Source organism: Talpa occidentalis, unplaced genomic scaffold (genome assembly GCF_014898055.3).
Source record: "Talpa occidentalis isolate TD23 unplaced genomic scaffold, MPIMG_talOcc4v2.1 talOcc4.11, whole genome shotgun sequence".
NCBI classification, from domain to species: domain Eukaryota; kingdom Metazoa; phylum Chordata; class Mammalia; order Eulipotyphla; family Talpidae; genus Talpa; species Talpa occidentalis.
This window is the reverse complement of record NW_023601104.1, coordinates 3,839,587-3,861,867: the sequence shown is the minus strand read 5'-3', so window position 1 is coordinate 3,861,867 and position 22,281 is coordinate 3,839,587. Positions and strand designations below refer to the sequence as shown.

The following is a 22,281-nucleotide window of genomic DNA, read 5'->3' as shown; positions in this document are numbered from 1 at the left end:
AGGCACTCTCCCAGAAAGGATCATTCTGGAGAGGAACAAAATAATTTTGTTGGCCAATAGTTGTGGCCAACATATACCTGAAAGTGACAGGTCTTTAAGAAATGATTTGTAGTCGTTTATACAAACTACCAGGCAGAAGAAAGGAGTTCTCTTTAGGGGATTAGGGACCAAAAGGGACCCCTTTTGGTCATTAGATAGAGAATTAGATCATTCCCATGAGATGTAATTCCCTGAGGAAAGCAACCCCCAACCCTGAGTTACGTGGAAAACACTCGAGTAGAAGAGTCTGCTTAAAACGAAACAAAACAAAACCCACTAAATTTATCAAAGGTGATTCCCAGCCTGGAAGGTCATAAAATAGGGACCTGTGTACATTTTCAACCATCGTCTCTCCAACGCCTAGCTGGTTACAGAGGGAACAGGGACTTGGTGAATGGAAGTTGAATGCAGGTGTTGCTTAAAGAGTTTTGTTTCTAGTTTTGCCACGGAAAGGATCGATAAGCACCTGTCTGCTGCTGTTTGTCCATCACCACAATTCCTGCTTCGTAACCATAATTTTGAGACAGAATAGGCCGAGTGGCCATTCAGGTGTTTCACACGTGAACACGAAGTCGTGGGAACACTAAGAACTTCGATCAAGTCTTGAAGTCTTCAGTGAGCAGGGCGAAAACCAGAGAGATCACAAACCCGGACACACACGCTGCAAAGTTTCTTGATGAGCCTGCCTTGATGTTAAATTCCCTTTTTCCTCTCTTTTTCAGATCTTTTCCTAATAACTACTGGGACAAGTTTGTAAAGAGAAAGGTATGCCTTGTCGGGGGAAAGTGTCCCGTGGTCGCCAAAGAAATACAATCCATTTCTTAAAGCTCCCTGCTCGCAAACATGAATGACTTGTGAATTTTATAATGGCTTCTCAGGAAAAGCCACAGACTTTATATGAATGTCTGTAGCCTTTTGGCTTCATTCCTATACCATGTGCCTTAAACGAATGAACTCAGTCCCTGTTTTCTGCACACTAGATTTTTTTCTCCCCTCCCAAAAGATAGAGCTTGAGAAGCAGTTTACACAGAATTGTCTTTACCACTGTTTTCTCGGGGCATTATTTTTCTCTACTTTCCTGTTGCCTTTTGAATCACGTCTTTCATCAACCCCTTGGAGAGCCCAGAGCGGCCTGGGAGCTGGGGAAGACATAGATGGGGACCTGTCGCCCAAGCTCACCCTGCATCCTCTCTGCTTTAGGTGATCAACAAGTACGGGGATCTCTACGGAGCAGAGCGCATTGCTGAACTCCTGGGTTTGGACAAAAACGCCCTTGACTTTAGCCCAGTAGAAGAAACCAAAGCTGAAGCGGCCTCTCTGCTGTCATGGTACAGAGCTTAGGCATTAAAATCTGAACTCTATTTTTTTTCCAGCCTTCTTTGGTGTGCTAGAGCTGTTTTCTCAGGCTCTGGTCTGACTTAGTGTTTCTTCTAGATTCTAACATATTGGGACAGGGCTGCTCTTAAAAAAAAACTTAAAGGCCAATCCATTTTTGTGCTTGATGGAGCTGAAAGACAAAGATTAAAATTTCAGGCTGTGATTTAACCATTCTCAGTCACCTGGAGCACACGCGCTCACACACACACACATACACACACACACACATATACACACACTCGATTAAGCTCAGAGCCATGCTTAGATTATTAAACACAAAAGAAAAACACTTAACTAAATCTTGACATAAGTTTTGAAATTATTTGTTCCTCTTTAGGCTAAGTTCCATCGACATGAAGTACCACGTCTGGAAGCTGGGAGTTGTTTTTACTGACAATGTAAGTACAACTGGAAAAATAAGGTTCCCCACCCCAGATTTAGGGAGGTCATTAGATGCCACAGGGAAATAAGCTACAGAGGATGCCCAGAAAGGTTCAGGGGAATAGGCCTCTCCCATGGCCTAGGGGTTGTCCCAGTGCTATCACTGCAACAGCCTGAGTTCGATCCCCAGCCAGGGAGCTAACCCACATATGACACAGCAGACCTCCCTGTCTCGCCCTCTGCTCCCCTCAGCAGTGTATTTCAGTGGATCCGCCTGTTCTGCTCCCCACTCTGTCTCTGGTGAGTACACACACACACACACACACACACACACACCCACCCCACCCCCACCCCCATCCCACACATGTGGTCTATACCCCAGTTCTTCTACACAAAAATAAATGTAAAGAAAATGTTCAGGGAGTGTTTCTCAAAGACAGAGAGCTTCAAGGCATTGGGGTGGACACCTGTCTTGTGCAAAAGTATAAGGCACCTGGAGTTGGCCTTGGCAATTTGTAGGCCAGTCTATATAGTGCCTCCAATGTAAGTACCCACTAGCCTCACCCTGTACCCAGCGAGGAGAAAAAAGGGTTCTCACCAGTGCAAAAGGAGGCACAAATGTCTGAAAAGCCACTGGGTTTCTTCCCTTTACAGTCCTTTCTCTACCTTGCCTGGTACACCACCATGTCAGTCCTGGGTCACTACAACAACTTCTTCTTTGCTGCTCATCTGCTGGACATCGCCATGGGCTTCAAGACCCTGAGGACCATTCTGTCATCGGTAACGCACAACGGCAAACAGGTATTGGCTTTATACTGATGCAGAACAGTGGGAGTGGCCATGGCAGGTAGCGGAGGGTGGAGAGCGGCCACGGCAGGTGGTACACTAGGGTAAGACAAGAAGGGATGGGTCCTGGTGTATAATACTTGGCCAGACGCCTGAGCTCATCGTAATTGTTTTTCAAAATCGCACCCAATTAAAATGATAATTGCAGCCATCATCTTTAGGAGGCATGAGACCCTGATTCAGAAATCCCTAAGATTTGGATCAGCCAGGGACGAGGGGGAGGACAGGAGGTGATGGCCGGATAAGCCTCGCTTTGGAGAGCTTTTTGACCTCTACCTCTTCCTCCATGGACCCGATACACTCCCTGCGGGCTTCTCAGTAGACAGAGTAAAAATACCCCCCAGGACATGCACTTCCAATTAAGAGCCTGTGCACACATGCAGGTACACACAGCTGGGCATCTCTTCCGTAAACATACATCGTTCTAGTAGCCACTGCTCTACACAATCTCATCAATATGCAGCCCGGCTTCTCCAGCATCGTCAGGATCAGTCCCTTGATGAGAACCTTCTGTGGCTCTTCCTGTAACTACTTCGAACTCCTCAGAATTTCACTCCTTATTAAGTGTAAATGAGACAGGTTCTCACATATCTCTGAATTATTTTTTATTTTATTTTAAAGATTTTTCTTTTTTTTTTTTCAAGCATTTATTTATTTATTTATACAAGCACTGGGTACAGTCAGAAGCGCGGGAGGGTGAGAGAATCCACCAGAGCCAGAGCGGGGAGCAGAGCAGGCAGAAGGACCGAAGTACACTGCTGAGGGGAGCAGCGGGCGGCAGGAGAGGTCTGCGCGCCATGTGGGACCCTCCTCCGGTGGCCGGGGAGCAGCCGGGGATCGAACCGGCGCTGCAGAGGCTGACGGGCAGCTACGCGCAGCTTCGCACCCAGCGCTCAACCGCTGCGCCACCGGGGAGGCCCATATCTCTGAATTTTTATGTAGGAGAAGTTAACCCATGTCCAGCTTGGTAAAGCCATTATGAAAAGTAGTATGGAATTTCCTCGAAAAACTAAATATACAACTACCTTATGGTCGAGCAAACCCAATGCTGGGGGTGGAGCTAAAGGAAGAAAAATCAGTGTCTCATAAGCTCTCTGCACTCCCCTGTCCCGTGCAGCAGTCACTCCTCAGAGCTGCGAGATGAAACTCCCAAAGGATCTGTTGGTGGGAGGGTGGCTAAGGACGATTTGGCCTATACACACAATGGAATTGTCACACCTGGGTGCGTACAAACCCCAAGGTGTAAGATGAACGTGATCTGAGAATCTCATGTACAATACAGTGATTATAGTTTAAAATACTGTATTGTACACTTGAAATGTGCCAAGAAAGTACATCTTAAGTGTTCTCTCCACACATTCCTGACAACAGCGCGAGGTAATGGATATACTGGCTCGACCGTGGAGATCATTTTATAATCTAGACCTATAAAAAAATCGTCTTATTTTTAAAAGATGTATCTAACATGGATTCCAACCAGCAGAAAAAAATTAGTCAGGTGTTCTCAAGTGAAGGGTACCGGGGCAGCAAGTACACAGGTGGTCTGTTTCTTTCTGGGAGAAAAGGTGTTGTGTATATCCGGGGAAGTTCATCCCAGAAGGCTCATTTCCCGAAGTGCAGCTCGTGGTGGGCCACTTCCACAGCCGTTCTCTTCTTCCCCCTTTATTGACCAGGGTCGGGCTAACCTCCCTTCACAGCATGTTCTTGTAAAACTGTTTTTTCCCCTTTACTCACACACTGAAACATCAAATTGTACTGACTTGGCTTGAAGGCATTACACAAAATTGTACCTTCAATAAGTTTAAACGATGAATTTCTTCTCTGGACTTGCTGAATAGACCCAGGCAAGAATGTAAAATAAATAAATAAATAAAAATTGTGTCCAGCCTGTGCTGGCAACAGTGAGTGACAGGCTCGCACCTACCTTGAAAGGGAAACGTTTTGCTCACAGGACAGAGCAGATGAGCCACAGCCCAGAGAAGCTGTCTCACCCAAGCTCACCCAGCTGGCAAGGAGCAGCGCTGTGCCCAGGTCTTTTTCGTCTTTTTCTAAACAACTGATTTCTGGAAGGTCTGCTATTGAGAGTCATTGAATTGAGTAACTGTTCATCTCTCACGGGACAGCTGAGTACGGTCCTTCGGGTACTCAGCACGCGTACCTCGCCCCCCTTCTGTGTGTCAAATTGAAGGCAAAGATTTTATCTTGTTGACTTTCTCAGCCCAGGCTCGGCCCCTAATCCCTAGTCTAGGCCAGAGGAGCAGGTCCTGCGGAGTCTCACTCATGGGCCCTCCTACCGCCAGGCCAGAAGCACATCCTATGTCCCTTGCAAAGGTCCTGGGCGAATTTCTTGGTGAAGGAAAAGGTCACTTTGCTCTACCGAGTCTTAGAGTCACTTGAAAGCTGTGACAATTACCCAGTTCCCGGTTATTTATGAAAGAGCATAGTGGAGGAGCCACTACCAGTCCAAAGACAATTTAATCTCTTGAGCAGCAGCCTTACAGTAGAAGCTGCTTGTACAGCCTCAGGTCACTATCATTTCTGTTTAAAAAATAAAACAAATTGACAACCTCCCTCCCAGCACCTTCACTATTCAATCTCCAAATCCGTGTAGTTCACACACACCTGCTGCAATACCCAGGGATTCATCCACTTGGGCTGCCGTAACTAAATACTGCAGACTGGATGACTTAACAGAAATGTATTTTCTCACAGTTTTGGAGGCTGGAAGTTCCAGATGAAGGTACAAGTAGACTTGGTTTCCCTGAGGCATCTCCCCATGGCTTGTCGTTGGCCGCTCTCTTGCTGACTTTCACTCCATCTGTCCCTTGCGCGTGCGGCTGTCTAGTGCCACGTACTGTGCCCTGATCTCTCCTCATAAGATCATCAGTCAGCCAGGAATAGGGCCTACCAAATAGCCTCATCTTATTTCATTACCTCTTTCAAGACCCTATCCCTAATTTCAGATCACAGTCTGAGGTACTGGGGAGCTAGGGGGTCAAGATGAATGAGGTGGGCACAATTTTGTCCATGGCTCCCCGGTCACCCATTTCTCTCTGTAGGCTTCTCTACCCCCAGTGTGACAGCCATGTCGCTGCTGCACCTCCCCTTCCCTGCCTACTTGGGAGTCACTCACGAACCTTCCAAGGTGGAGAATACCCACTTTTCCTTCTCTCTCCCCTCCCTCCAGTTGGTCCTGACCGTTGGCCTCCTGGCCGTGGTGGTTTATCTCTACACCGTGGTGGCTTTCAACTTCTTCCGCAAGTTCTACAACAAAAGTGAAGATGACGATGAGCCTGACATGAAGTGCGATGACATGATGACAGTGAGTCCCTCGGGGCCGCCTGGCCCACCTCACAAGGAAAGCAGGGCTGTGGGGGCCTGAGGACCTGAGTGAGAGCAGTAGAGTCAAGAGAGCAGAGGAGACCAATGTCTCACCCAAAAGGGAGATGTGTCCTTCTAGAAGGAAGTGATGGAAATAGATTTCAGGCAAGTGGTCTAAGCCTACTGGAAAGAAAACCCACCTCAGAATGGTCATCCCTCACCAGCATTTGTCTGTGGTAAAAATGAATTACCCATATCTGACTGATGGATGGTCAGGATTTGATTCTCTGTCTCAAAGAACTGGCAGCAGACTCTCATGAATTTGGAGAATGTTCTTCCAGGACAGCTATCTTAGTCTAAAACAAGATCCTATGGCAGGATCAGGTCAGGGGGTCCTGTCAGGCTAGACCCCAAAGGGGTCAGGGCACAGCGTGACCAGCTCGGCTGTGGTATCACAGTGCACTGCTGAGGCAGGGGCCACCCCAGCAGTGGTGATTTCTCTGGAAAACAGGTTAACATTTCTTGTCAAAATGCCCTCATCATGCTTCCTCAGGCCAGGGCTCACCTGCGACAGCAGTAGCCCTGGTGTCACCCACACCCATGTTCATGCTGCCCTGACTTCCAAGCTACTCCTCATTAAGACTGTCTTCCCTTCTGAATCTAACCCACCTGTCAGGGGGCAGGGTAGAGGGTGCCCTGCCCAGAGGCCAATCTCCACCACACCTGCAGCGCAGGGAGAAGGAAAGTCTATCACCCACAATGCTGCAGCAGCCCCTGACCTCCCAAAAGCCTTTGGGCCTTTCCCCAAAGGCTGGACACTGGCCTGAAGCCCAGGCTGGCACTTAACAGCGAAACGAGGGGCAACTAGTGCCTGGCATTTGCCACACTTGTCGGGACTTACAGGCCTTCTAACTCAGGCACCTCTAATGAAGTCCATTAACAATACCAAACAGCCCGAAGCTGCTTTTTCTCTTTTTTAAAAAATATTTTTATTTATTTATTTATTTATTTATTTATTTATTTATTTATTTATACAAGCACTGGGTACAGTCAGAAGCGTGGGAGGGTGAGAGAATTCACCAGAGCCAGAGAGGGGTACAGAACAGGCAGAATGACAAAGTACACTGCTGAGGGGAGCAGCAGGCGGCAGGAGAGGTATGTGTACCACGTGGGACCCTCCCTGGTGGCCGGGGATCGAACCGGCGCTGCAGAGGCTGCGGGCAGCTTTGCAACCCAGCGCTCAACCGCTGCGCCACCGGGGAGGCCCTGCTTTTTCTTAATTGAGCAAAAAAAGATCTTTGAAAGGCTAAATGTTAACAGCCACCTTTCCATCTTTGTAGCCACTAAAGGACAAGCGCGCGTGGCGGGGGAGCCAGCACCAGGAGTGTTGTCACTGTAGAGCCGCCTTCTCCCGGCTCAGGGCTCATCGAATATGGGAATGATCTGTCTTGCTAAAAACAAAACTCTGCGCCTTTCCCTTCTGCAGTGTTACCTGTTCCACATGTACGTGGGAGTGAGAGCTGGAGGCGGCATCGGCGATGAAATCGAAGACCCTGCTGGGGATCCCTATGAGATGTATCGGATTGTCTTTGACATCACCTTCTTCTTCTTCGTCATTGTCATCTTGTTGGCCATCATTCAAGGTAAGGGCGCCAGTCGTGCTGAGTATGAACCTGGCTCAAGAAATCTGGCTTTCTTCCCCTCCCTGCACTACAGCAACTTTTTATAAAGATGTTTTCGTAGAAAGCCAAGGATATACCCAGGCCCTGCTACAAGAAACTTGAGCATCCTTACAGGGGACCCCGCCCCTCCCCTTCCCCCACTCTGAATTCCTCATTTTCTTCTCTGCTGCTTCCTGGACAGCTCCGTGGGCGAGTGCTGCCCCCAGTCTCAGAATGCCCACCCTGACCATGGCTTTAAGACCATGGCCGGGGTGGGGGGCTGGGGGAAGCGTCTCGAGAGCAGCTGGAAGGGCAGTGATACTTTAGCCAACAGCTCGTCGGGAAGTGGAGAAAGGTGGTGATGAATCAGTGCTCACGTCATGCTGAGCTGGTGTACCCAGAGGATGTGCAGATGTTGAGGGTTCATAAGGCCTTTCGAGAGACAAGTCAGGAATGCAACAGGATGGAAATGAGAAGGACAGAATTAGATCAAACAATGGAAACGGGCTCTCTTGGTGGTGGGGTGGGCAAAGATGCGGGTGTCGAAGAGATTCCCCAGAAAGAGAAGCATAGCAGGAGGAACAAGAAGGCCTGGGAGAAGAGGAAGAACCTGTAAGAATGAGAGTGATGGACAAGCAGACTAACAGGATGAGGAGAGCTGAGGAGAAGAGCATCTCAAGGGCGCGTACCTAGCAGCGAACGCTGCAGAAGGGTGGGCTAAAAGGAGCAGACAGACCCGGTTAACCAGGACGCAGCACTGGAAAACATGGGTTGGTTTTTCTGATTTTGCTTGAATCATTTGGGCTTAATAACTCACTTTTATTTTATTTTATTTATTTTTTTTTTGTACAAAATGGGGGTTTTCGCCCAGGTCCTCACTCATTCCTCTCCCTGGACCGCTAAACAGATTCTTCAGGACACTTTTTCTGTCTCTGTATTTCCAATTCCAGGTCTCATCATTGATGCTTTTGGAGAGCTGAGGGACCAACAGGAGCAAGTACGAGAAGACATGGAGGTAACGTCCTCCTCATTCCAAATCCGTGTCTGTATCTCCTCCGAATAGCTCTGCTAGTCCTTAGACCCGTCCTAGGCAACATTACCAACAAAGTTTGTTGCCCAGGCATGTCCTGTTCTCTGTGCTTCCCGGCGTTTCTTCTGCTCCACCTACTCCCCCTGCTGCTCCACCTTGGCCTGTGCTTGAGCAGGACCAGGCCTCTCAGCTCGCTAGAGGCTAGGTGTGTGGCGCCGTGGAGTAAACGACCCATAGCCAGAATCATTCAAGAGAGAGAATTTAGTTTCTCAATTCAATCATTTCAAGCCCTTTTCCTCCTCACCTGTCAGGACTGCCTTTAATGCCTGTTATTTTTCTCAGACAAAATGTTTCATCTGTGGGATTGGCAATGACTACTTTGACACGACCCCTCACGGTTTTGAAACGCATACCTTGCAAGAGCACAATTTAGCCAACTACTTGTGAGTACCTTTTTTATGTCAAAAAGTGTGATTTTTTCCGCTGATGTAATGTTGCTTTACAACACTAGAGGTTTCAGCTGTTCAGTTTCTCACCTCAGCGACTGTGTCACACTCGGCCCACGACCAACCAAGCATCACCCCCCTACCTCCCCTCTGATAACCACACTCCTGTGGTTTCTCTAAGGGTCTGCTTTTGTTTTGTTCATTCATTTGCTTTGTTTCTTTTTTTTTTAATATTTATTTATTTATACAAGCACTGGGTACAGTCAGAAGCGTGGGAGGGTGAGAGGATTCACCAGAGCCAGAGAGGGGAACAGAACAGGCAGACTGACAAAGTACACTGCTGAGGGAGCCGCGGGCGGCAGGAGAGGTCTGTGCACCATGTGAGACCCTCGCTGGTGGCCGGGGATTGAACCGCGCTGCAGAGGCTGCGGACAGCTTCGCAGCCCAGCGCTCAACCGCTGCGCCACGGGGGAGGCCCTGCTTTGTTTCTATTTCACAAAAATAACCATCTAGTGTTTGTCTTTCTCCTTCTGACTCATTTCACTTAGCATAATTCCCTCAAGATCTGTCCATCTGATTTAGAGCTGAGTAGTATTCCATTGTGTGTATGTATCACATCTTTATCCAGTCATAACAGTTGTCCCCTCTGGACTACACCCACCTGCCAACTATGTAAGGGCAGTGGTGACTGAATGGCTTTTGCCTCGGCCCTGGATGAGGGTGGTGAGTGTTGTGAGTTGCTACAGCATACATGCCACTAGGCTGCCTGTGGTGGTGGCCCTCACGGGGCAGCAGCTTGTGGCACCACGCAGGGTAGTGGAGGCACAGGCTGATGGTGTCTGGAATTCCTGCACCCTGAGCGAGTGCTCTTCAAACCCGAGTTCCTGCATTGGGGTCTCAATGAGCCTGCCCTCAAGCCCTTTAAAGGACTGGCTGTTAGTCTCCACTTGACCTCACCTTCCTGTGCTCACTTCCTTTTGGTCCTCACTTCAGGGTTTCCAGGGACTTAGCTCCACTATTCTGGATCACAGGACTGGGGTGCCAGATGTTATGCCCAACCCACCACCCCCAGGAGGAAAATTCTGGACCTCAGAGATCTCTTCCAGATTGTTCCTTTCTTGGCAAGAGTGTATCTGTCTCAGTGTGGGTGCTGCTTTTTCAACTTTCAATTGTAGAAAGTCTATTCCCCTGGGTTTCAGGTCTGCTTCTGGGTAGATTAACCAATCTTTAGAGTTTCTGTATCCATGTCCATGAGGGGAGGTGAGCACAAATTCTCCCTATTCCACCATCTTGGGCCTACCTCTCTGTGTATTTTTGATCTATAGAGGTGGGACAGTCCTAGAGTTCCTCTCTCTGCTGATGCCATTTCCTCTGATTTCTCTGAAAGAGTAGAAGCACTCAAGAACGAACTTCCACAAGTGCCCTTGCACCTGTTTCTTTGTGCATTTATTCTGCTCTCACTTGTTCTGACGTGTTATTCCTGCTCCTCAGGAAGGACAAGCCCCTCACCCTGGGATTAGATTCTATCCTTACTCATGTCACATAATACTCTCTTGGATCCTCCTGTCACCACACATATTTCAACCCTAAACAAAGAAAAGTCTGTGCCCCGCCCCCCTTTTACTTCCAGCAAAACCTGAAACCTGTGAACCATGTCTGTAATTTTTCTCTTCTGACCCTGCTCCCATCTAACCACCTCCCACAGTCACATTTGCTCTTGTCGAGGTGGCCCGTGACCTGGGGATTTCTGGATTCCAAGAACATTCGTCGGGTCTCACCCTGTCCCGTCCTAATAATACATCAACTCCACCAGAGGGATAGGGTATCTTGGATGTGTGCATTTCTCACTGCTGCAACCAGCAGCGAATGCTTGGCACCCAGGAGGTAAAGAACACACGCTGTACTTTGTCAAGGATGTATATAAAGCAGTGATTGTTGATCAGAAAAAGTGCAGGATTCTGTAACCCGGCCTAGACCCTTCCCAGCTATGCTTTGCGTTTAAAAAGTTCTTGTCCTTCTTTAGGTTGCAACAGGCCCAGCATTTGGCAAAGGTGTTACTGTCACAGAGAAGTAGCAAAGAGGTGATCTGAGGAATTTATGCTAAATTCAAATTAAGAGTCTCTGATCTTGATGGACGAGGTCGGGATGGCCGTCTCTCGCCAAAAGACCAGCATGTGACCCCGTTTCAGGAGCAGAGAAGGAAGAGGAGAAAAGGGTAGTTGGGGCCCATCTGCTGCTTCCACGCCCTCTGCTGACAATACTCCACCGTTTCTGCCCCCTGTAGTAGCAAGCCTGAGGGGGGAGAACGCATTTTATTCACGGCTCAAATTCTCCCTAAAAATGCTGCCTTGTCAGTTGAATAAATGTGCTGGGAACGCAGTAACGTCCTGTGTGCCCGGGTCTCAGTGGTGATCAAGACATCGGCCAGCCTTCTTTCTTCCTGACCAGTAGCAGGAGGGAAACTAGTATTTATGGCCTCTCCCCGGGGCCAGGTACCTGCAACGACAGACCTAAGAATTTCCCGACAGAACGCAAGCCTGGAATTAGGCTCTCCCCATCCCCGGGCGGATGTTCTCTCTGCCTTCGCCTCCGCACCACCAGCGGCGCGGTCCTCTCCCCCGAGGGACTGGGGCAGTCCTTTGGGAGATGCCGCCCCTGCCATCCTAGCACGTGAGCTGAGGTCTTCCAGGCTGACACGTTCAAAACTCACATCGTGGGTAGATCGAGTGAAGCTACACAGGCATCGCGTTCTATAGGAAAAACAAAACTACACTCGTGGGACAGTCAGTCATTTAATGAAATGAAATAGGCTTCACCCTTCTCGCCACATAGCCTTGGCACAGACATGACATTTCCATTGCGTAAGGTGAGGTGGTGAGATCCTTCCAGACCTCACTCTATATTTTCATTTGCTTGTTTCTATGATAAAGGATGCAGATAACAAACTGGTACAAGTGTAAAAAAAAAGTTGGTCTAAGTGATATGGTATTTTAGTTACCGTTTCATCATTGATGTCAGGATTTTTGAAGACACAAAAATGGCAGCCAAGATGCTTCCTCTCGCAAGTGCTCGTCGCTCAAGGTTGGGGGTGGGGTGGGGTGGAAAAGGATCCTCACAAGAAGCCTAATGTTCACAGCACTGACCAAAAAGCGGGTTTTAGTCATTATGCCACATTCCCCCAGTGCTGGAAGCACAACAGCAGGATGAGAAATAGCTCTAAACCCTCTTCTCTAGTTCACGTGATCAAGTAAGTGAATTTAGGTTTCCTAACCAAAGTATCTAATTTTTTTCTCGTCATTTTCCTTTGTTCCAGGTTTTTTCTGATGTATTTGATCAATAAAGATGAAACAGAGCACACAGGCCAGGTGAGAAAATGCATGTCTGCAAGGAAGAATTACACCCCTAGTTTAGAGCTCCCCGTTCCCGATCTCGAGACTCGGCAGGACAGGCGCTCTGAAGTCAGTCACCTGCTAGTCTCTGCCGTGCATGTTTGCCCCGTCGCTCTGTGGCTGAAAACGCCAACAAGCCAAGGCCACTGTTTCCGAGGGCCTCCTGGTCATCCTTCCCAACACACACTGACATTTCCTAAACCCTCAGTCATTGTTTCAGAGAAGAATAGCTGGCGGTGGGGAGAACGTTCCAGAGAAAAACACAACACGAAACTGAGTGGGTGGCTATAACAAAGAGCAGGAGCAGCAGAGTAAAGCGGTGACAGCACCAGGGAGAGAAGGGCCTTCTGCGTGGGTGACACAGGCAGGGTGGAGGGTGGGGGCGGGAGTGAGAGTTGTGTCAAAGGGATCCTGTGACGACCAGGAAAGACAAATGGAAACAAGCGGGGAAAGGTAGGTTGCCCGCGAGTCCAACATGTCTGGGGTTGGGGGGAAACCTCGCAGCTCAAACGCTCGAGAGAGGCACGCGCCTGCGGTCTGCCCTGAGCCCTCGGAGAGCAGGGAATGTTCTCCCATCGTGCATTCGTCTGCCAGTTTCAGATGAACTGTGAAATCAAGTAATTTAGGGTGCTCACTCAGCGGTATTGTTTTTGGGGAGAAGGAGAGGGAGAAATGGGCTAGAAATAGAGCAAAAAAGCGCGTGCAGAGGGGGCCCTCCGAGAGACCGACGCCCGTATTTCTGTGGGAGACGCAGTGAGGACAAACTGGCTTTAGCTAACTCCAGTTTAAAAAAAAAAACAAAGTACCCGTTGCTCACCCCCTGGCAGGAATCTTACGTCTGGAAGATGTACCAGGAGAGGTGCTGGGATTTCTTCCCGGCGGGCGACTGCTTTCGGAAACAGTATGAAGACCAGCTGGGATAAAGCTGACAGCGAGGCCACCGTTCCGGACGGCCACCTCCCGCAAAATGGCATCGTCCTTTCGGGGGCCTGCAACCTGTGTGACACGTGGCATTCTCTAGAAGCCTCCCTTACAAGAAAGTGTGTGTGAAAAATCTGTGCTGTTTTGGAATTGATTTGGCTTTCTGGACCTACTGGCTGGACGCTGCGGGAGATGACCTGTCAGGCCCTGCGTGGGGCGAGGCGGAGGACGGCAAAGGCTCCAGGACTCACTAGGCAGAGGCCTTCAGGTGTTCCAGTTCTAGCCAGACGGCCGGGAGCCCATCGCCGAGGAAAAGGGGGGAGAAGTACGACGTCTTAAACACGTCGATGTCGCATGACAGTTCCGCGCTAGTGACTCATGGTCTGAACTACAAAAGCTCATTTTAACTGCAGTCTAATTTTTTCCCATGGTACTTGCTAGTGAATGTATCCAGAATCAGCTTGAAAAGCTTTAAGCAGTTAAAGACATAGAAAAAAAACAACAAAACCACCACTTTGTCGACACTGAAATATCGAGTAAGTGCCTTAAAAACCTCTTTAGATATAGCTATGCAAGTTTTTTATGTTTATGTTCCAGACGGTTCCATGAATTAGTTGTGTTGATCCTCTGTCTTTATGAAACTGCACTTGGAGGTTATTCATATATTTTTTTTCAGTAACAGCTTGTCAACTGCTGTTATTAGAAAAGTACTGTACTGAAATTTCAGAAAACTCTCAATCTTATGCCAAATCAAGTCATGCTTTATGGTCCCTTGTAAGTAGTGGAGCTGCTATGTTTAGGTGACTCTCCTTAAGTAAAATGAAGTGCCCACTGCAATAAAGTCATACACACCAACCCATGCTTTGGCCTCGTGACGTGCCGCGCCTGCTGGAGGTTGCCACACGCTGCCGCTGCCGGGGAGAGGGACACGGGACAAAAAAAAAAAAAAAAAACCCCAGGCCCACACAGAAGGAAACCTTCACAGACCAGTTATTCTGGCCAAACGCCTACCCTGTGGGTCACTTCTATTCTCTTCAACGGCACCTGCTATGCTAGAAACATCGAGAGGAAGGAGGCGGGAAACAAGGGCTTCCCCCCCCACCCCCCCCACCCCCCGTGCCCTGGAGGAACCTATTAAATCACCAAGCCAGAGAACAAGTGCCATGAGCTTCTTCAATGTATTATGCCAGATGCTGAGACACAGAGGTGGGCGCGGGCGTGCCGCCAGCCAGCTGTTGTGGGACAGCGCTTACTTACAAGGCAACCAAAATTTGCTTCAGGCACTTTTTGGTCCTTTAGGAAATCATGCTGTCCAGCCAGTCTTCCAGCTCTTCCTCCGTAACGTCTTTTGATGTACTCGGGTGCTCTGATTCCACTTTCTCTTCTGCCGTCACAGACGGCTTTGCAGGAACTGGCGAAAATAAAAGCAATATTAACAAGTTCATGTTGGTCCCCAAACCGAGCTTTCCTGGGGTCTGTTCCATGACGTAATTCAGCTCTAATCATAACTCCCCTTACAAAGGGGAACCTTCTCTTACTGCTCCTGCTCCCTCAGAGGCTAGTACTGTAGCTAAAGCAATTAATAAATGAGGTCAAGAGTCACTCTTCCCTTTACCCTGCAGTTGGCTTTCACATGCACTTGTTTTTTATTATTTTTTGAAAGACCCCCCGCTGGGTTTTCTCTGGCCCATTGTGGTGTGGGATGGGACCTCGCCCTGGGCCCTCCCTACGCACGGGCCACCATCTCGCAGGACAGGCACAGATGAAGCTTTTTTTTTTAATCAAACTAGCCCGGATAGAGAGCTGGAGGCCAGGCCCGTTCAGTCGATTAAAAGGCCTGCCGCCGCGCAGCTGCGGTCTGGCGAGTGCTCTCCTGCCTGCTCACGGCCCAGTTCACAGGCTGCAATCAAGCAGGCAGCAGCTCCAGACCCAGTATATCGAGTGCGAGCAATCTCGTCAGAAAGGTCAGCCCCGGGGGAAGCAGGTACATGAGCCCAGAAATAGATGTCGGTGGAGAACACCGGATCGATGTCAGACGGGGACGTGTGCGAGTGTGACACGGGCAGAGCTGTTCCCACGCAAACACCCGCATCCAGATGCCAATAAAGAACAAAAGCCATACCCGCTTCTTCCTGGGCCAGCTCCCCATCTTTCTCAGATTCCAGGTCCCGAGGTATCTGAGCCGGTGAGATGTTCTCTTCCTCTTTCACAGGCGAATTCAAGGTAAGCAGTAGATCGAGCTCTTCTTCCAGATGGCCCGCCACTGGCGACGGCGGGGGGGCAGGCTTCTGAGACCCCTCGGCCAGCGCTGGTCTGGGGCAGCCAGCGGCTCTCAGCTCGGAGACGGCCCCCTTCCCTCCAGGCCCCAGGGGCCCTTTTAACTGCATCCCTGGCCCCTGGCCCTCGTCCCTTCTCTTTGGCTTCACCTGAGGAAGCTCTGAAGGGAGGGTGGTCTGAAAGAGAAGCAGAACACGCGTTTAAAATGTGGGTCTTGTCATACTGGCTTAAGCAGAAACAAAAGCAAAGGAAGACATTCGACTAAGTTCACAAAGCATCTCCTGTCAGGCCCTGCCCCAGCCCTTCCTTATCCAGAGGGGTAACACGGGGTGGCGTGGAGGCCTCCCCGAGAAATGGCGCTCCACCCACTTCAGCCGTGTGCACACTAGCTGGGAGCTGGAGTCAGCAGGCCCCTGGCTTCCCAGCCCTGGCCTGACGACTCAGTCCCACGGACCTGCTGGGACATAGACAGGTGGCCCGCCACAGCCTCAGGCCTCCACGAGGCAGCCAGGCCTGGACAGAAAACACGTGTTCGGAGCGAGGCCGACATGGCCGTGTCCACGCCGAGCACGTACAACAGACCACGCTCCGGGAGGGCAGGACCCACGCGTGTCGGCTCCCTGCCACGCCGTTAGAGCCGGGCCCGCAACTCTACTGAATAAAATGCCAGCCAGACTTCATACTTTCACGTTTCATTCAGTTCTATCACATGTGCGCCCTTAAAGTGGTTCAACAGGAAATGTAAAGGAAGAGCTAAAATAAAAGCTCTCACTTGCTCCTGAAACTTGGTAAAAAGCCAGCGGGCGCAGAGCCGCTTCAGGACGGGCGCGGCTGAGCGTGGACCCTGCAGAGCGCGCGCCCCCCTCTCTGCTCCAGCCCGACGCGCCACCTCCAGGGGACTTCAGAGGCTTTACCTGGACCAATTCAGCAGCAACGTTGAGTCGGACTGAGAGGGGCAGTTCCTGCAGGGCCTGGACCAGTGACTCACAGTCCACGTAGAGTGCCGAGTTCTGTGTGGGGGGAAGACGGACAGCTCAGGTGAGGAGGCCCAGCCCTTCGGTAATGAGAGGCGGCCAGTAACTATGAGCAAGTCATCGCTGGAGCGGCGTTCAGCTGGGGCTAAGAGCGTACACCACACCCGGAGAGGGTTATATTTTCGATCCTCCCCACAGGAGCGGAACCCAGGAACCCAAACCACCTCTCGGGGGGCACAGCTCTCGCTGGGAGAGCAGCAGCGGGGTGGCGATCCCCCACAGGGGGGGCTGCGCAGGAACCGGAAACAGCAGGCTTTGGAACTCCTGGCAAATTCAGAGAGACTCAATGAAACGGAAGAGGCTCCATCCCCCACATCCAGAGGAGCCTCTGCAGGGAGGAGCTGTCGAGGCAGAGAGAGGGGCTGACCCGGGTGGGGGGCGGGGAGGGTCATGCTTGTGTCGGGAGCATCCCTCACACTCTGTGGGAGGCCCGCAGGGAACGCTCTCTTACTCCCCGCCCCTTCGGGGAAGTCAGCTCCACGCAAGGACTCTGCAGATGGACAGTCCTGGAGAAAACATTGCAGGCGGTCGCCTGGCTCACTAACAGCTGCTTTTAGGTCCCCTGTCTCCACAGGGGAGACAGAGAAGGAAAACTCTCAAAGGTGGTCACACGGGCCTCCCCTACAGCAGCCACCACTGCCAACCACCTTGTCCACCAAGCACGGCCACGGGCCCAGCTAGGCGCTGCGCTCAGGTTAGAAGGGAACTCAGGGGCCACCTGGTCCAGAATGTGCAGGCGCAGGAACGCGGTGACGGGGAACAGAGCAGAGGCCCCCGACACTAGGTCCACACCCACTTGAACTCGTATCCCCACAAGAGAAGTCCATGGGGATCCCGAGAAATGATGTGGCTTCCAAGACCTGCCATTTTCCTAAGATGGATAAAGCTCAGGGAAGCAACGTTAGTGCTCCAGGGAAGGAGCAGAGACGTGCCAGGGTCTGGCTTAGAGTCCAAATGTCCTCCAGCCCCTTTCACGACACACGCAACATGACGACAGGGTGTGTCACACGTGTGAAGTCCTTGTGCGACCACACGAAGCTGGGGGAGCACCATGCTGTGCCCACGGGTGTGTTCTGCTGCAGCGAGCCGGGTGACGTCTGCTGTGGGGCCTCCCACGCCTCCAGTCCTCACCCGTCCGCCCTTGCACGTGGTCTTTCCCCCACAGTTCTGCCCCGAATCCCTTCCAGCTCAAAGCAGCTGGTCTCCCACAGCATGTGTTCACGCAGTTATCACACCACTTATTTGGTTTCGTATTTCATTTACTGCATAACTATTTAGCGGTCATCTGCTACATGCCCTGCGCTGCGCTAAGGCCAGGGGCCTCGGGTGAGGAACAAGCACCGTCTCGGCCTTATTCATCTTTCTACACTCACGCCCAATACACTATCTAGTTAACAGCAAGGGCGTGGTGACTGGAATAGAGCAGCTTCAAACTATGTGAAGGCAGAATATTCTCTGATGGCCAACATGGTTCAAAGGGAGTTCAAAGGTGAGTGACCAGGCATTCCTCGGTGACCTCGGTCTGTCTGTCACCAAGATGTCCTAGAATTCGAAACTGTACCTCAGGTATAGCCTAGACTCACTCAAGCCATGAATAGTTTTGATTCCCAACTCTTTCTGCAGCATGTCACATACTCTTTGTAAAGTGACAGGCAGCCATTTTGCAAATAATTTCCCTCCCCATGGACTGCACGGTACATCATGCCCATTGCAAACAACTGACAGAACCCCAGCCCCGAGAGAAATGAGCCCCTTGCAGTGCACACAGGAACTGGCAGCGGTGTGGGGGTGCGGGAGGGAGCTGGAACTCTGGGTTCGGGGCTGCCGCTCAGCCACCTGTCTAAAGCTGCGGGCAGGCGGTGCCATCGTGTACCAGATGGTCCGCTCTAGCCCTGCAGCCGAGGGGCATGTGACAAGCCACGACCAGCTCTCCTGGGCATTCTAAACAGGTAAGAATCCCTGTCATGTCCTGTATGGAAAGAATCAGTGAAATCCTGCCTGGGAAAGAATCACAGCTCCCAGGGAAGAAAATACAGCAAATCACGAAGCGTATTAGCATTTGGAGTTTATGGACAAACCAAAAGGCTTTTCTGCTATGTGTTCACATGTTATAGCTTTATTCTAATTATAGCAGTGTTATTTAAAGTTGTCAAGGACTTTCTCATCTAACAACAAAGAGAGTGTAGGAGAAGAAAATTTCATTTCCAACCCTAAAGGGCATTTTCACAGAAAGGGAAAAAAAAGTCAAATGTCAAAGTCACCCCCTCGAAACCCTAACTCTAGGTCTAGCGGGTCTGCATGAGCAATTCCCGAGCTGGGCCCACAGAAAGGTGAGGTCTGGTTTTAAGAACCCGCCTGACTTGAGCTCACTGAACATTGGGGAGCTGGGACTCGGCTGTGCACGAGTCACTAGACGCTTCTACCTGCAGACGCCAGCTCAGCACTAGTGTCAGGGACGTGAGCCTGCAGCCATGGGAAGAGCTGACCCGCGTTCCAGACAAACCTCTCTCTTACCTGTTTGGGACAGGAGGCCTCGCCATCCCACGCCTTCTCCTCAGCAAACCGGAACTGTGAGAACGAGTCTCCTAGGACAGAGGAAACACACGATGTCATGCAAAAGCCGAAGGAGACTCATATTCTCAATTTCCCTTTGGGAATAAAAGTGCCATCTCCAAAGTGCTCACCCCCCTGGATCCCGTGGTGTGCATGGTGGGCCCTCAAAAATATCACTGGCAGCTGCATCAGCTGCATTTTTTTTTTTAAGTATGAAATATTTTTTCTGTTTTTTTATTATTATTTTATTTTATATATTTTTTACTTCATTTTTCATTTTTGTACAATGTATGCATTTTCACCTCAAGTTATAGTCCCCGTGCAATTCTGCATGGTACTGGGAACAAGAACAGATGCACGGACCAATGACATCGAATAGAAAACCCACAAATAAACCCACAGATTGACGGGCAACTAATCTTTGACAAAGGAGCAAAGACTATGCATTGGAGCAAAGGAAGTTTGTTCAATAAATGGTGCTGGGAAAACTGGGTCGCTACATGCAAAAGAATGAAGCTTGACCACTACCTCACACCATACACAAAAATCAACTCAAAATGGATTAAAGAACTAGACATAAGACCTGAAACCATAAAATACATAGAAGGAAATATAGGCGAAACACTACATGACATGCACCTCAAAGACATCTTTACAGACACATCACCCAAAGCAGTGATAGTGAAGGCAAAGATAAACAGCTGGGACTACATCAAATGAAAGAGCTTCTGCACAGCAAAAGAGACAGCAACCAAAAGAAAGAGACACCCCACTGATTGGGAGAACATTTTTGCACCCAACACTAATGATTAGGGACTGATCACAAAGATGTACAAAGAGCTGGCAAACTCAACAAAAACAAAGCAAACAACCCAGTCATTCTAGTCTCATTGGGCTCTCCGGAAACCACATCCTGGGCTTCTGGAGGGACAACTGCACAGCTGAGGCTTGCGGGCTGCTTAGTGTATGTGAGGATACTTGCATTTATTTTGGGGGGTCGGGGGAGTACAGCAGAAAAAGAGGAAAAAGGGAACAGAAGGAATGCAGTTCTAGATCGAACCACGTATTACAGAGGTGAGGCTTCCAACTCAGCCATCTTACAAAAATCACCTGCTTAGAATGTCATAAGCAAAATAAAACCCCAAATGTGCATTAGATCAACGTGAATCGTGGTGAGTTCTTGCGCCAAGGGGAAGGCACATTTCGGATCAACAGAATCAAGCACGGAAGGTGACCCGGGCCGCGCGCTGTGCCACAGGCGCGTTTGTAAATATGAGCCCATCTGATCATTTGCTTTAAGACCAGGTAATTTATACATGAAGAATTATTTCTCTGCTTCAGTTTCAGTATCTTCCAACCTACCTCACTAACCCACATTTACTTCCTATTTCTTGGGATGTTCTAGTCCAAAGTCAGAGATTCTTTTCACATTCCAAAAGCACTTCCGACTCCATCCTCGCCGTTTTTTATCCTTTGTCTGGAAGACCCACACACGTCTGCCCATTTATAGCCTATTTATACTCAGATACAGGCCCACTTTCCCCTCCTGAGATACCTCCCAGGTAATCCAACCACAGAGCCCAACTTTACTTCTAAATTACGGGAGGAAAAAAGTGAAGAATCCAAATTTAATAAGCCAGAAAGAAAAAGAAAAATACCGGATGGTCTCACTCATAGCAGGAATGCAGAAAACCTAAATAAGGGACCAGGAAAAAGACTAATTATAATAAAGACTAATATAATTAATCTTATAATTATAATAAAGACTAATATAAAAATTAAAACCAACAAGCATCTATAAGCCAGGGACACACTAAGGGACGGGCGGGGAAGGGAGGAGGGGGTAGGATCAAAACAAAGGGGGTGGGAATTGTACGGGGACCACAACCAAGATGAAAATGCATACATTGTACAAAAATGAAAAATGATGTAAGAATACATAACATAAAATAAAAATAAAGCCAATTATATCTGTAAAAAAATAAAGTTTTACCTCTTAAAAAAAAGAAACAAAGGTAGCATGAGAACCTAAACCACTGTACCACTTCCAAAATGCACGATCCCAGCATTAACATCTGACAAGATCAAAGTCAAGGCAGAAAGGACAAGACCATCAAGAGAAAGGGTGATATCAGGACTCTCAAGCCCTTGTCAGATCATTCTGATTCCCAGAAATTGTGATACTAAAGACATGACTGAATTAGGAATTGTATGTGTACACACATGTAAGTGTGTGTGTGTCAGAACTCTGTGTGTACTTTATAAATATTTGTGCAAAATCAAAATGTTAAAAGAACGATGAAAAAACCACCCAAATCCAGTAAATCCTAAAATGCAGCAATCGCACGAAACAGTTTTGCTGGTATTGAACACCTGACGCATATACAGGCAAAGCGTTAATATCTCATATCAAAGAGCTTTTTCAATCCACCAGAATAAAGCAACCCACCAATAGAAAAGCAGGGGAAAGGGACAAGGTGGGGGCGGGGGGAAAGGGGGGAGAGGGGGAGAGAGAGAGAGAGAGAGTGAGTGAGTGTGTGTGTGTGTGTGTGTGTAAAATCAATAGGGTAGATATTTAAAACTTGGCCAGATAGCAGAATGACTTACTCAATGTTATTTTGGGCATTTCTTTTTTTTTTTTTTAAGATTTATTTATTTATACAAGCACTGGGTACAGTCAGAAGCGCGGGAGGGTGAGAGAATTCACCAGAGCCGGAGCGGGGAGCAGAGCAGGCAGAAGGACCGAAGTACACTGCTGAGGGGAGCAGCGGGCGGCAGGAGAGGTCTGCGCGCCTGAAAATTTTTTTTTTTTTTTTTTTTATTTGTTTATTTATTTTTATACATGCACTGGGTACAGTCAGAAGCGCGGGAGGGTGAGAGGATTCACCAGAGCCAGAGCAGGGAGCAGAGCAGGCAGAAGGACCGAAGTACACTGCTGAGGGGAGCAGCGAGCGGCAGGAGAGGTCTGCGCACCATGCGGAACCCTCGCCGGCAGCCGGGGATCGA

At 49.4% G+C, this 22,281-nt stretch overlaps 2 protein-coding genes across 2 annotated transcripts in view; one reads left to right on the top strand and one right to left on the bottom strand.

The window, feature by feature from the left end:
* RYR3 (ryanodine receptor 3) overlaps positions 1-14,268 on the top strand; it is a 522,405-nt gene extending 508,137 nt beyond the window's left edge. Inside the window, exons 94-103 of the mRNA XM_054700223.1 lie at positions 762-804; positions 1,240-1,367; positions 1,754-1,814; positions 2,452-2,598; positions 5,831-5,965; positions 7,451-7,607; positions 8,576-8,640; positions 8,998-9,098; positions 12,415-12,466; positions 13,318-14,268. Coding sequence (XP_054556198.1) covers positions 762-804; positions 1,240-1,367; positions 1,754-1,814; positions 2,452-2,598; positions 5,831-5,965; positions 7,451-7,607; positions 8,576-8,640; positions 8,998-9,098; positions 12,415-12,466; positions 13,318-13,413 — 985 coding nt within the window. The 3' untranslated portion in view covers positions 13,414-14,268. The remainder of the gene's footprint in view (positions 1-761; positions 805-1,239; positions 1,368-1,753; positions 1,815-2,451; positions 2,599-5,830; positions 5,966-7,450; positions 7,608-8,575; positions 8,641-8,997; positions 9,099-12,414; positions 12,467-13,317) is intronic.
* Positions 14,269-14,531: 263 nt separating this feature from the next.
* Positions 14,532-22,281, bottom strand: part of AVEN (apoptosis and caspase activation inhibitor) — a 165,917-nt gene continuing 158,167 nt past the window's right edge. Inside the window, exons 6-9 of the mRNA XM_054692847.1 lie at positions 19,237-19,307; positions 16,603-16,698; positions 15,534-15,864; positions 14,532-14,822 (exon numbers count right to left, since the gene is read on the bottom strand). Of these exons, the coding sequence (XP_054548822.1) occupies positions 14,707-14,822; positions 15,534-15,864; positions 16,603-16,698; positions 19,237-19,307 (614 nt within the window). The 3' untranslated portion in view covers positions 14,532-14,706. The remainder of the gene's footprint in view (positions 14,823-15,533; positions 15,865-16,602; positions 16,699-19,236; positions 19,308-22,281) is intronic.